This window comes from Saccopteryx bilineata, chromosome X (genome assembly GCF_036850765.1).
Source record: "Saccopteryx bilineata isolate mSacBil1 chromosome X, mSacBil1_pri_phased_curated, whole genome shotgun sequence".
Lineage (NCBI taxonomy): Eukaryota > Metazoa > Chordata > Mammalia > Chiroptera > Emballonuridae > Saccopteryx > Saccopteryx bilineata.
The window spans coordinates 41298134-41312876 of record NC_089502.1 but is presented as its reverse complement, the minus strand read 5'-3'; the positions used below and the strand labels follow the sequence as shown (position 1 = coordinate 41312876).

The 14743-nt window shown below is 38.1% G+C and overlaps 1 protein-coding gene across 4 annotated transcripts in view; it reads right to left on the bottom strand.

Annotated features, from left to right (window-relative positions):
* Positions 1-14743, bottom strand: part of GUCY2F (guanylate cyclase 2F, retinal) — a 126582-nt gene that overhangs the window by 85966 nt on the left and 25873 nt on the right. For 3 of the 4 annotated variants that reach the window (XM_066250027.1, XM_066250029.1, XM_066250028.1), the window contains exons 4-5: positions 2581-2935; positions 830-914 (exon numbers count right to left, since the gene is read on the bottom strand). The exons of the other annotated variant lie outside the window; for it this stretch is intronic. In XM_066250027.1, the coding sequence (XP_066106124.1) occupies positions 830-914; positions 2581-2935 (440 nt within the window). The remainder of the gene's footprint in view (positions 1-829; positions 915-2580; positions 2936-14743) is intronic. 4 annotated transcript variants of the gene reach the window in all.

The following is a 14743-nucleotide window of genomic DNA, read 5'->3' as shown; positions in this document are numbered from 1 at the left end:
GAGGGTCCAAATGTTAAAATGAAAAGATTATAAGAAAAGGGGATCATATTAAGACATCTTAAGTCATTTGTCCCTAATCCTGAGTTAGTTCATCAGAGTAGTTGGTCACCTATTAAAGGACTTGAGAGAGGAACACAAAGAATGATGACAATGATAATTTTAATGATTAGCTAGGAGAGCTTTGGTCCAAGGAAGAAAACAGTAAAAACCTGGAATATGATACCCTGAGTAAAATTCATGAGTGACAAAGTGAGGATTCTGTGCTCCCAACACTCAGCAGGAAGTCTCATGTACCTGGGAAGGAGTTGAAATTTACCATTTGATGAGCACCTACTATGAGTCAAGTATTGTTCTAGGTACTTTCTTTTAGTTTATTTAAACTCCACTACAATCCTGTGAGTTAGTATCATTATCCCTAAATGTTGGATTCTAGCCAATTCTAATTCTTGAAACTTCTTAAAAATACCCCAAATCTATTCTCTACAAGTCCATAACATATAAGGAAGGAGATGGTAATAGAAAATGCTGCCAATGGGGGGAAATGTACAGAAAGGGTGTAGACAGGCCCTAAAGATCTTGTTTTACGATAGTGCTGAGAGCAAGATCTACTCACAGGCAGCAACACTAACAATACAGTGGAGGAAGTTATTCTTGGCATCATGAAAACACTTCATCCTAAATGGGGCCAGTAGGGATGGTAAATCTCTATGGAAAAAAGGAAATCAGTGAGTCGTGTAATGAGGAAATTGCACTGCAACATGACTTCCTGGAAATTAATACTAACAACATTATTATGGGCTTATATTTTTATATACACACAAAAATGTACCTTATAAAGTAAGCAAATCCATTAATAGTCAGCAGGACTATAAGCAAAGCAAGGCAGACCGTCACGGCAAAGACAGGGTTGATGCCTGCAGAGAGTGAGAGGAAGAAGAAGAATGACATTATCAGAGAGAGGCTGTAAATAGAAAGCACCACAGAGAGACTCCTCATGCTTTCTGGTGACTCTAAAATCAAGCCACATCTACCTAACTTAATTCCATTTTTCTACAGCATAGTCTGTCTTGTTGACTTTATGGACACAGAAAGCAATTTCACTGTTCTGAAGCAAAACCACTCACCACTCTGACAATAACAAATCACATGAATTAAGCCTAAACTGGGTGTTTCTTTGGAGGAAAAAGTCCACGAATGGAAAACTTTGAGTACCTTATTTTAAGTTGACAGCAATAGAGTTCTTCAGAATAAATGTTATCTCACCTGTGAAGGGTAAGTATTATGTTGCCTTCATAAAATCAAATATATTTTTAATTCACTGGACCCCATAGACCTTGTGAGGTTTTGATGAAAAATATAGCATTTGTCCTTCGAAGGTGAGTCTCGTTTTGATAATTAGTGTTTTCATCAGTATATAAATTGACCTCTGGAAAATCTAAATATTTGGATGGATTTCTACCATTTCAGGGGGAATATATATATGATGATGTGAGTAAAGCAGTAGTTGGGTATGTTATACTGAAGCAAAATAGAAATGCAAGTCCATCTCAAATATATGTTTTTAGTTTTAAAAGATTGTGGTATACACATAGCAATAAAATGAGTCCTTCAAAAATTTCCTGTGGCTCTCAAAGATTTGGTGGAGTTTCCCATCTTCCACAGGCCAGAGGAGTTCTATCAGTCAATCAAACTGCAAGTGTTTATTGGATGCGGACTGTGTTAGGCAGTTGTGAAGTATAAGAATTATTAGCTATGGTCCCTACCCTCAAGGAGTATTGGGAAAGGGAAACACAATCAATCTATAAGAAACAATTGAAAAGCAATTTTGTGCTAAGCTGTGAGGTACAGACTTTTAGTTCAATGGAAGTTTAGAGAGGAGAGGGTATAGATGAAGCATTTCTGTAGTGGAGCCTGATTGACAGGATTTGGATACATCAAGGGAAGACCAGGTGACCTTTCTAGCAGAAGGCGGGAATAGAAGCCTACAAAATATTTATATCTAGGAGTAACCCCTGTGGGAGTGGAATCCTTTTTAAAATAACTAGCAGATATAGAGAACAGAATAAGGGTTGCTATACTGGAGGGGGCTGGTGAGCTGGCTGAAAAAGTTGAAGGGATAAGAACTACAAATCTTTAGGAACAAAACAGTCACGGGATGTAAAGTACAGCATAGGGACAACAGTCAATAATATTCTAATAATTATGTATAGTGCCAGATGGGTATTTGAAATATCAGAGGGCACTTTGTAAAGTATGTTATTGTCTAATCCCTATGCTGTACACTTGAAACTAATACAGATAATATTGAATGTAAACTGTATTTAAAAAATAAAAATTTTAATTAAGAAAACAAGTGGGAGAAGCTTTTAAATTGTGAATGGTTATTCAAGGCTGCAAAGTATCTCTCATTGTTCTTATTATTTTAAATTAATTACATGGCGTGCCAAGATTTTTATGTCATCTGAATGCAAATGATTGATTCTATGAGTGTTCCAATATTAAAATATGCCTTCCCCTAAAGAGGTTCCTTTGTAACCCAAGCTAAACCAAACTGACTACTGGCTATTTTCCATTTCTTACCTCCTTGGCAGATCTTCCCTTTTGCAAACCAGCATTTTGCATCTGCTCGAGGGGGTCTGCCACCAGGAAAGTGAATGGGAGTCCCTCTGAACTGTAGAAGCTCCGTTTCCATGTCCACAGTGTAAGTACTATGGAGTTCCCATTCTTTCCAGTTGGTGTCCAGGATTACATATTCTGAAATTCCATTTCCATTTGCATCTGTCTTTATCAACTGGTTAAATCCATAGAACTGCATGTTTCTGGAATGCTGAACCAGGCTGGCAGCCTTAGCCTGTCCATTTTCTTTCATAGCATAATTCATGGCTTGTGCGATAAGGTAAATTGAATTGTAGATGGTTCCAAACAATGGTGAAACCTATTTTTAAAAATTACAATTATCTTGAGACCTAGTCACCCTAGAGCAATATCAGAGTGTATTCCAAGCCTATGTTCATTATAATGGACTGCACATCTGAGTGGAGGAAAGCTAAGAGACCCAGAGGTGGGGAAAAAAACAATGGTTTCTAAGGACTTGCTTGGTATCTCCCCTGAATTTTTCTGTTTTTCTTCCCCAGGCCTTTACATCTTTAAGTATACCAAATATGACAATTTTATGAGCAAACCAAGTCATATATAATATATGTTTATGTCTCTAAAATATGAAAGTGATTTAGAGTTACAAAGGGCACAAACAAAACAAAACAAAAACATGTATAGAACAGATAAGAAGTATTCAAAGGAAATTCACCAGGTTAATTACTGGTGCATTATGCATGGTAAAATCACTTTGCTGGCACTAGTAGAGTGGTAGCTGTATGGGGTAAGACTGTAAATAATGTGTATCCACAGTCAAAGCCTTGTTCAAAATGGCTATTCTCCTAGACATATGCTCCCGAGAAAAAGTGAACACTAGAATAGTTTTAAACACATACACATGTAGACATACATACTAACACATACATGGCCACAAATACAGAGCAAAATGTTGTAGTATATGGAGAATGTTAGTTTAATCAAGAAACTCTATATCTCATTGTTATACAAAATGGCAAAGCCTTGGTGACAAGCCACTATTAAGCAGTTTAAACTGCTACAGTGGCAGCATGAGTCTGCCTGCTTTATAAATGTGGTAAAAGCAACAGCATTTGTGTACTATGACTGATGCACTGTTCCTTAACTTTGCAAGCTTATTCTTGGAACAAACTTTGTATCTCTTTTTTCTATTAAGGTAGGAAGAAAAAAGGAACAATCCCTCCTTCCTTTCCCTCAGACCAGCTGTGGCTTCATGGTTTTCCATAACATTTCACTTCTAGGATGGAGTTCAAAAAATCTATGGTCCTGCCATTTAACTGAGCTTCAGGGAAAGCTGATACTTGCTACTTTGGTTTTTCAAGGTCTAGAAAGTTATCCTTCTGTAACAACATTCACCTGAATGAAAGGACTTAAAATTGAGTGAATCATTTTTGTGGTAGAAATACAAGTCAAGATACAGAGAATTGTAGTAGCTAACAAAACACTGTCATGCCTTGTTAATGTAGAGCAGAGGGTTTTCGGTCCTAGCTGCACATTAGAACTACCTGAGGAGTGTCAAAAATAACAATGCTAAACCCAACCTAGACCAACAAAACGAGACACTGTAGGTTTGGGACCCAGTAATCAGTATTACTAAAAGTTCCCCCAGAGAGTCTAATATATATTTAGGGTTAAAAATCAATGGCATAGGCCCTGGCCGGTTGGCTCAGTGGTAGAGTGTCAGACTGGCATGCGGGAGTCCTGGGTACGATTCCCAGCCAGGGCACACAGGAGAAGTGCCCATCTGCTTCTCCACCTCTCCCCTTCTCCTTCCTTTCTGTCTCTCTCTTCCCCTCCCGCAGCCAAGGCTCCATTGGAGCAAAGTTGGCCCGGGCGCTGAGGATGGCTCTATGGCCTCTGCCTCAGGTGCTAGAATGGCTCTGGTTGCAGCAGAGCAATGCCCCAGATGGGCCGAGCATCGCCCCCTGGTGGGCATGCCGGGTGGATCCCGGTCAGGCGCATGTGGGAGTCTGTCTGACTGCCTCCCCGTTTCCAGCTTCGGGAAAATACAAAAAGAAATCAACGGCATAGAAGAAGACACACTGGCATAATGCCAAGATATTGATCAAATAACTTCTCTTCACTCTCTGGGCTTCAAAAATGAAGATACAGAATTATAAATGCCTAAATCTTGGAGATCATCTGGTCTAGCTGTCTTTCTTTCTAGGTATAAAAAGGATACCCAGAGTAGTTAAGTCATTTTTCAAGATCAGTTACCTAGTCATAAAATGGACTAAAACTGAGGTAATCTATTTCTTAGTTTAGCATTCTTGGTTGAAATCCTTGTGCCTCTGAGTTCCAAACTCCTGTGAAATTTTCCAACTCTTTAGTCCAGAAATCAAACTTTGCTTGCAGACATTTTTATTTGACCTCTATATGGATTATTCTTCATCTCTCTGATCTTTTAACATTGAAGTGTCCCACAGCTCAGTCCTTCACCCCCTTCTCTATCTACATTTACTCCACTGGTTATCGCTTATAGTCTCCTGGCTATAAATACCGTATCTATGTCATAAGTCCCAGACTAATAGTTCCAGCTCAGGCCTCTTTCCTAAATTCCACACTGATATAGTCAACTGCCTACTTTAATATTCTACTTGGATGTTAAATTTTAATAGACCCAAAATCAAAATCCTAATCATTATCTCATATCTTCCTGCTTCATCTGCAATGAGTCTTCCCCATTTATAAAAAGGTACTCCATGGCCTGACTTGTGGTGGCACAGTGGATAAAGCGTCGACCTGGAAATGCTGAGGTCGCTGGTTCGAAACCCTGGGCTTGCCTGGTCAAGGCACATATGGGAGTTGATGGTTCCAGCTCCTCCCCCACTTCTCTCTCTCTCTGTCTCCTCTCTTTTTCTTTCTGTCTCTCTCTCTCTCCCTCTCCTCTTTAAAATGAATAAATAAAAAATAAATAAAAATTAAAAAGGTACTCCATGCTTCCAGTAGTTTAAGCCAGAAACCTCCCCTCAGATTGCAGAGATAACTAATCACAGCACAGAAATCAACACATCAGTCGCCTGAGTTTCATTCCAGTGATCTCCACTTACCACTCTGCCTTAACATGCACTGTACAAACATGTGCTGCCACCAAGACATCTACACTTAGCTGCTTAGCACACACTGGGGTTTCTTAAGAGGCTTTCACTACCTCTGCCTCCTGACATTCTTAGGTGCTTCATTTAATTGTCATTAGGATTTCTGCAAGAGCCTGCCTGTTTTCTGGGGCTTTGGTAAGTTAGACAATAAGTGAAGACTAGAAGGTAGAGTATAAAATCAATCCTAGTAAAATGAATGAGTAAAAAACCACAGGGCAGCAAACCCCTGAAAGCAAAAAGAATACTAGTAATCTGTTTTTGTGAGGCACAGAGCTTTCTGGGAAAGAGACTAAATCTACCTATAGCCGAAAGCAAAGATTGAAACCCTTAAAAACAATACCCTCACCTCTTGAGTTGACATATCCCAAAGGGTTTTGAGCTGGCCAGGCTACACTGCCCTTTATGCTCTCAAATTGAACCATGTTAGAGCTGACTGACAGCAACTCACCAAAATTACTGAAGCCTGACCCTGTTTTTCAAGATTCTCTAGCCTCCATCACATACCACACACACACACACACACACACACACACACACACACACACACGCCTGTGTACACATACACACAGCCACAAAAGTATGGTAGAGGGACCTGAAACTAACGTGAAAAGCATAGCCATAGCAACAGTATTCAGTTACAAAAGAGTGGTTGTGTCCACTCTTACTGTAAGGGCTTGGATTTGTGTTCTAGCTGGTTTGTATGCCTGTTTCATCCATTGTGCCTTTCAGCAATGGGAATTGCCCCTTCCCGTAAATCAAAGGCACACTCTGTTAACATTGGTCACAAAAGGTCTAGTTGCAGCTGCTACAAATAATGAGAGAAAGAAGACGTAGAGAGAGGGACAGGGAAAAAAGGACACTCTCCACAACCCTCTGCCCTGGCTTCTGACTACAGCTCCAAAGAAGAAAGACAAAATAGGCAGGAACTTCTGTCAGACAAATGACCCTTTTCACATGACAGCTCAGAATTTGGAACTCACTGATGATTCTTATGCTTATGAACTGAACCTGAATGAATTTTTGAATAAGTGAATGATAATTAAAACTTATACTTGTTATTCATTGGCTTTAGCTAGCCATACCTTAGATATTTTGGAGCTTATATCTAAGAGAATAAGGTTTTTGTTAAGAGCAGTGACATTTGAATTTGTTCACTATAATGCTTCATGGTGTTATTTAGTTGACTATCATTAGTTCAGATTTACTGTGTTTGAAAACACAGAACTGGCTTCCAAAAATATTGTCCTTGAAAGTATATATTAAAACATACCTGGCTTGGGAAGCATCACTTGAAGGACAAAATGGTAACATCATTTTTGCACAAAAACCCAGGCATATGCAGAGATCATGAAACCAAAAGGTAATTGAATTTCAGTCATTAAAGGCAGTACCCCCAATAATGCATGATCTCAACCATTGAAAATAGCCAACAGATGGCTAATAGCAAAAGTTGTTTGATATGCTACTCAGGAATACAATATGCTGATTTTATACAAAGAATGAGGTACAAAAACAGTTGTAGCCACTGTGAGCTGCAGGCAGCCTTTTCTGACAACCTGTGTGGTAGGCTCATCCTGAATGCTCCAGTCCTAACCACATTACCTTCAGCTTAGCATCCCAGGCACCCATATTTAGGGTAATGGAAAACAATGGGTGCAAGGAGCTTAAGATCCTCTGAGCTTGCTGAGAAATACAGAGGATTTCTTTTGCTTAGCCAAATAAGGACACATTTGAAAAAAACATCCAAAATGTGTGATCTAGCAATATGCACTTGTAGCCAATAGAATGTCATTGCAAACAAAGGAAAACAATAAAAGGTAAAAATGCAGGCACTAAAACCTTAGGTCAGAAGTCTATTCTGTAAGTAAATACATACATACATACATACATACATACATACATACATGGACAAAGTGATCATCCTTGCCCAATCATCCTAACACCAAATTAGGACATTTGTTACTGATTTCCCACTCTCCTAACCCCTTCATTCTGACTTATTGTTTTCTTTTCATGGGTCTTCATAAAGCCTTATCACCTCATATATCAGGGGAAAACAATTTTAGTCATTTAGTAATGCTACTTTGTTAGAGTAAAGCATTAGATATCGTACACAGTGTAATTTTTTTAAAGACTAATGTGTTGTTAAATGATCAGGTTTTGGTAGCAGTCCTGGGTTGGAATCCTAGCTCTGCCATTTGCAAGCTGTATGGCCTTGGACCAGTTACTCTAACCCTGTTTCATTGTCCATAAAATGGAGTTATTAATACCTAATTTGTAGGCTTGGTCTGAGAATTCAATGGGATCATTTATGTAAACTATCATCGTGCAGAGTAAGCACAGAAAACATGATAGCTGCTATTGTTAACATTTCAGAAGGGGAGCACAGTCATCCTGGACTTGCGGTGTTCAATTCTCTTGTCCTAATCTTGAATTTGTGACCAATATATAGTAAGGTCCCAGTTTTATATCCAGGATCTTAGCACCCTGAAATAGTAAAACTGTTCTCCTTCATTAGGGAAAGACCCTGTTTCTATTTTGTTTCCCATTATATTGCCTGTATAGTGCCTAGCCAGTGGTAACAGTAAAAATAACAATGCAATAATAATTCACATTCATTGAAGAGTTTTAAGTGCAAAGCAAGCTCTTTATGTGTGTTAACTCATTTAATCTTCACAACAACTCTATGAGGTAGGTACTATTATCATTCTCAATTAAAAAAAAAAGAAGATGCCTGACCTGTGGTGGCACAGTGGATAAAGCATCGACCTGGAAATGCTGAGGTCGCCGGTTCGAAACCCTGGGCTTGCCTGGTCAAGGCACATATGGGAGTTGATGCTTCCAGCTCCTCCCCCCTTCTCTCTCTCTGTCTCTCCTCTCTCTCTCTCTCTCTCTCTCTCCCTCTCCTCTCTAAAATGAATAAATAAAAATTTAAAAAAGAATGCTATAAAAAAAAGATTTAAAAAATAAATAAATAAATAAATAAAAAAGAAGATACAGAGCTTAAGTAAATTTCACAGTAGTCTGCCTTCAAAGCCCATGCTCTTATCTACCATGTTATATCTGATCTTAATAAATACTTGCTTAATTAATTAACAAATTACGGTAAAATCACCAATAAAAATATCATATACATCTTTTTGTAACTTCTTTTTTCCAACATGACTTCCTGATTAAACATAGTCACATTAAGACTTTTTTCTTCACTCCCTTCCTCCTCTTAAACATCACTCCCAAACAACAAAGAGAACAAGGAACAAAAACACTAAACCTCCATACCTAATGGCATTAGCAGAAGTCTGTAACCCTAAACCACAGAAAATGAAGATGAAAAGCTGCTACAGGAATGGCAACTAATTTAGCAGAGTAAAGGGCGATTAAACCTAAGTACTCGAAGAGGTGAATATTGGTAAGCAACAAGCAGATTTGTCCCATGAGAATCCCGGAAAACCTTAGGAATTAAAAGCACCAATTACTATGGAAGTGGGGGTGAGACAGAGCTCTAAAACAGGGAGAGCTGTTTAAGTGTCTATGTAATAGTAGTTAGACATCGACCATCCCCACTTTTACTAAGGACAGTCAGATCTCCACAGGAAACAGGTTGACTCAGAAGAGCTCCAGATCTGGGACACTTGACCCAAAGGAAAGTGGGAGATAGGTGGGCTACAAAAAAACAGTAATGAAGTTAAAGTCTTCATACTTAGATGAAGAGTCCTAGCCTCTTTCCTCCAATATGCTTCCTAGAATACTGACAGGAAGGATTCTGACTTCCAAGAATATTGGAACATTTTATTCTGAAGAAAGTGATGAGCCCTAAAAGCAAGACCTACAGATATTGGCAAAAATAAAAAACAAACACAAAACAAAAAATTGAGCTGGTTAGCCAGTTGCCATATACTGAAACCCACTGGTTAAAAGAGCCATCATGTACATACACCTTCAAACCTTCCTTTTAAAGTTTAACTCTTAAATGTGAACTGACAGCCAAAATCACCAGACATTTAAGGAAAGCTCCCAACATGAAATAGGAAGATCTAAACAACAAAGAAACGTGAACAATTAGGAAATGAGGAAAACACAGAAGTAAAACCCTTCAAAGAAACTAAAATAGACATCTTCAGAGAAATAAGAAAAAATGCTATATTCATGAAACAACGGCAGGATGTTATTAAAATAGAATAAACAGCCCTGGCTGGATGGCTCATTTGGCTGGAGCATTGTCCTGCAATGCAGAGGTGGCTGGTTTGGTCCTTGGCCAGGGCACATACAGAAACAGATTGATGCTTCTGTCTCCCCCTTACCCTCCCTCCTCTCTCTGGATTCAATAAAAAGTAAAAAAAAGATTAAAAATATAGAAAAAAATAAAATAGAATAAACAAACAATAAAAATTGACTCTTGGGAATTAAAAATATGATAGCAAATTTTGTTTTTAAATCAGTAAAAGAGTTAGGACACAATATTGAAGAATTTTTCCAGAAAGAAAAACTAAAAACAGAGATATGGATAGTACAAGAAAAATAATAAGACAAAAAAAAATCAACCTAAGCAAATTTATATCCAACTAAGAGTATTTCCAGAGATAACAAAAACAATGTTGTTGAAGAAATTATCATACTAATAGCATAAGAAATTTTTTTATGCACAATGAACTTCCAGACTGAAAGGCTCCAAGAAATGTACAGTATAATGCATGTCAGACACCATCATGAAATTTTATAACATCAAGAATAAAGAGATAAGCCCTGACCAGTTGGCTCAGCAGTAGAGTGTCAGATTGGCATGTGGAAGTCCCGGGTTCAATTCCCAGTCAGGGCACACAGGAGAAGTGGAGAAGTGACCATATGCTTCTCCACTCCTCCCCCTCTCCCATCTCTCTTCATATCTCTCTCTCTCTCTCTCTCTCTCTCTCTCTCTCTCTTTCTTCTCCTGCAGCCATGGCTCAAATGGTTTGAGCAAGTTAGTCCCAGGTGCTGAGGATGTCACCATGGCCTCTCTCTTCAGGCGCTAAAATAGTTTGGTTGCCGAGCAACAGAGCAGCAGCCCCAGATGGGCAGAGCATCTCCCATAGGGGGCTTGCCATGTGGATCCCAGTCATGGGGCATATGGAAGTCTGTCTCTCCGCCTCCCCACATTTCACTTAAAAAAAAAAAAGAATAAAGAGATAATACTTAAAGCTTCTGAGTGAGATAAGGAAGAGTAAACCCAGATTGTATCACAGGATTAGGGATGAGAATGATTTTGGAGTTCTCAACACCAACAATAGAAATTAGAAGACAATGTGTCATGCCTTCAAAATGCTGAGGGAGAATTATTTTTAACCTAGATTTATATACCCAATCTATCCATCAATAGTGACAGTAGAATAATGACTTTCAGACATGCAAAACTTCAAAATTTTACTTGCTGTATACCTTTCTTAGAAGCTACTAAAGGATGTACGCCACTGAATGGGTAAACTAAGAAAATAAGAATCATAAGACTCATGAAATAGTGGATTCAACATAGAAGGAAGAGAAAAGAAATTTTCAGGGACATAAAAAATAGAAATCTTAGCACAACAGCTGTTCAACAGACTTAGGGAGCAACAAGTTTAGATTAGAATGGGAGGAGGACAGAGAGTCTTAGGAAAAACGAATGAAATTGATAAAGGATTTAATAGATTTTAGCATGTATAAAATTGTTTTTGAAAGGATTCTATAGCTTTATTAAACAATATGGAAAGACTTAAAAATTTAAATTAAGGTAAACAATTTTTAAAATACAGCAATTGGCCTGACCAGGCAGTGGCATAGTGGATGGAGCATCAGACTGGGACACAGAGGACCCAGGTTCGAAACCCGAGGTCGCCAGCTTGAGCTCGGGCTCATCTGGTTTGAGCACAACTCACCAGCTTGAATCCAAGGTTGCTGGCTTGAGCAAGGAATCACTTGGTCTGCTGTAGCCCCCCAGTCAAGACACATATGAGGAAGCAATCAATAAACAACTAGGGTGCCACAATGAAGAATTGATGCTTCTCATCTCTCTCCTTTCCTGTCTGTCTGTTCCTATCTGTCCCTCCTCTGTCTCTGTCACAAAAAAAATACAGCAATTGTAAACTCTGGTAAAAATCACAAGTTATATGTAAAATGAATTATTGCCATAATTTTCCACATGGATCAGTTATGAATTATATTCATAGTTATAATATTAAAAATACTAAATATAAAAATTGAGACATAACTCTATTAAAGGTTTGAAGAAAGATAAGAAAGTACATGAGGTAACAATTCACAATTGTAATAGGAAATCAACAAATCATGTCCAAAATTGATCAATCAAGTGACCTGTAGCAGTATGGTATTTATAAAAGTAGAAGTAAATACCAAAGACTTTTGTGGACTGGCTCCAACACACAACTGACAAAAATCTTGTCTTGTTCACTGTTCTATCTGGAGTTCAACGTAGTGTGTGTCACATAGCAGTTACTCAATAAACAGTTGCTGATCTGTTGACTGAATAGAGAAGAAACAATAGCCCAGAGATAACCAAACATTGACTTATATAATTTGATCTAAGCAAATACCATTTCGGATTCTAAAAGTAAAATAATTTTGAAAGCTGGAACTATGAGTATCTCTGCCAGTAATTAGAAAACAAGAGAGTAGGAAGCTGAAATCACATTGTAATTTAATGTTAGGTCATCATCAATCAATAAGATCATAATAGTCCCAAAAGAGAAAAAGTGGAAAGGAAGGTAGCTCTGAGCCCAGCACTCTGCTAGGCCCTTTACAAACGTTACTTTGTTTAATCTTCACAATAATCCTAAAAGATGTAGATTACTAATACATTTTACAGATGGGAAAAACTGAGGCTCAGAAAAATCTAAATAATCTAATCGCTATGTTGTACACCTGAAACTATAAAAATAATATTGAATTTTAGCTGTAATTGGGGGGGAAAAAAGTATAAGTATTGATAACTTGTCCAAGGACACACAGCTAGTAAAAATGAGAACTGGGATTTACTTAAGTTTGTCCAATTTTTTATCATATGCTCTTTCTGCTGTACCAGCTGCCTGTAAATATACATTTGAGCGAGGTAATTTAGAAAAGGAGGTGGGGAAGCTTTGTTTATCACAAATGTGAAGATAATTGTCTCACTCTTTATCATTCTTTGGTTATGAGGTAAAGTCTAGGCACCTGCAAAGTGGAGGTGGCAGTGCGTCTAAACAAGCTTTTTTAAATATAATATAAGCTTTCTTTGAGTTCTATTGCCTGCCTAAAGCTGAGCACAGACTGCCTAGCAACCAAGCTAATGGCACTTTTATTTTTTTGCCTTAATTACCTTTTCCGCAAGCTCAAAGAGATTGGATTAAATATTGAGTAGAAGGTCTGAGGTTTTTGTATCAAAATATCTGCTCATATATATAGGCATACAATACACATGCATGCACACACACACACACACACACACACATGTTCCTTCCCTAAACCCTGTGATTAAAATAAAATATGGTCTGACCAGGTGGTGGCACAGTGGATAGAGTATCAAACTGGGATACAGAGGACCCAGGTTCAAAACCTCGAGGTCACCAGCTTGAGCACAGGCTCATCCAGCTTGAGCATGGGTTCACCAGCTTTAACGAGGGGTTACTAGCTTGAGCGTGGATCATACACATGACCTCATGGCCACTGGCTTGAGCCCAAAAGTCACTGGCTTAAAGCCCAAGGTCCCTGGCTTGAGCAAGGGGTCACTTGGTCTGCTGTAGCTTGCAGTCAAGGCACATATGAGAAAGCAATCAATGATCAATTAAGGAGCTGTAAGGAAGAATTGATGCTTCTCATCTCTCTCCCTTCCTGTCCATCTGTCCCTGTCTGTTCCTCTTTCTGTCTCCCTCTCTGTCTCTGTCACAAAAAAATAAACTAAAATAATAAAATAAAATAAAAAGATGACCTAGTCTGTATCTATGTGATGCTATGTCATTGGCTAAAAGTACAAAAATTCTCTATCTTACTGCTTGCTTATAATTATACCAAACAATTGTTTTGAATTTGAGGGGTCCTTGCAATTCATGACCAAATGATCAATTGTTTTCACTTAAATATGTGTGTCTTCTAAAAGAAAGATTTATTAATAAACTTATCAGTGACAATAAAGTCAAAATCCAGCACTCTTGATATCTCTGCCAGTCACCTTTTTTTCAATAGAAAAAGAATCAGCAAAATCTTTGTTGTTAATGTTCAGGAGAGAAAGATATAATTAAACCTCAGTGTCATCTGAATCGCTTATTCAGAGACAGAAGCAGTCTACAAGGATTAAAAGGGGAATATCATGAAGAATATGAGTGATATGAGTGTTAGATACAATCAGCTGCTTAGCTGACAGCCTTCGTCCTTGCTAACATAATCCCAATTTTGTTCACAGTTTCCCAGCAGTCTTAGGGTCAGTCATGATGGTCTCATTCCTCTCTCTAAATTATTGGTTTAAGTATGGGTATGGAACACAATTTTGACCAAGAACATATGGAAAGAAGTTTGTTTGAGGAGCTTCTGTGAAAAGGACAGTTTCCAGCTGTATGTGATGCTTGAAATTATAGCAGCCATCTTGGGAACATGAGAGCAGCCAGATCATGACTTCAAGCTAGCATGCTATGACTTGTAAAGTGGAAAGATGAAAAGAACCTGGTTCACTGATAACACCACTGAACTGCTGAATAACTGGTCCTGGAGCTCTCATACCTTCAAATTTTTAAAAAGAAAACGACCTGGATCATTTTGTGTTGAGCTGTCTTTTACCTACAGCTAGAAGCATAATTAATGCAGAACTTTTAAAACTTATGTGTCATTCTAAATACTTCTGAAAATTATTGCCTTCTTCATCTGGCCTCCAATCTATAAAAATCCCCTTCATATGTTTTCTACTCTAACTGGCATCTTTGGCCTCTTCATCTTCCTCTTATATTCATCATTTTCTTGGTATTTTCCTCTTTGTTTTTATCTTTACTTTCCATTTTCTGTGTTTTTACCCTTCATAC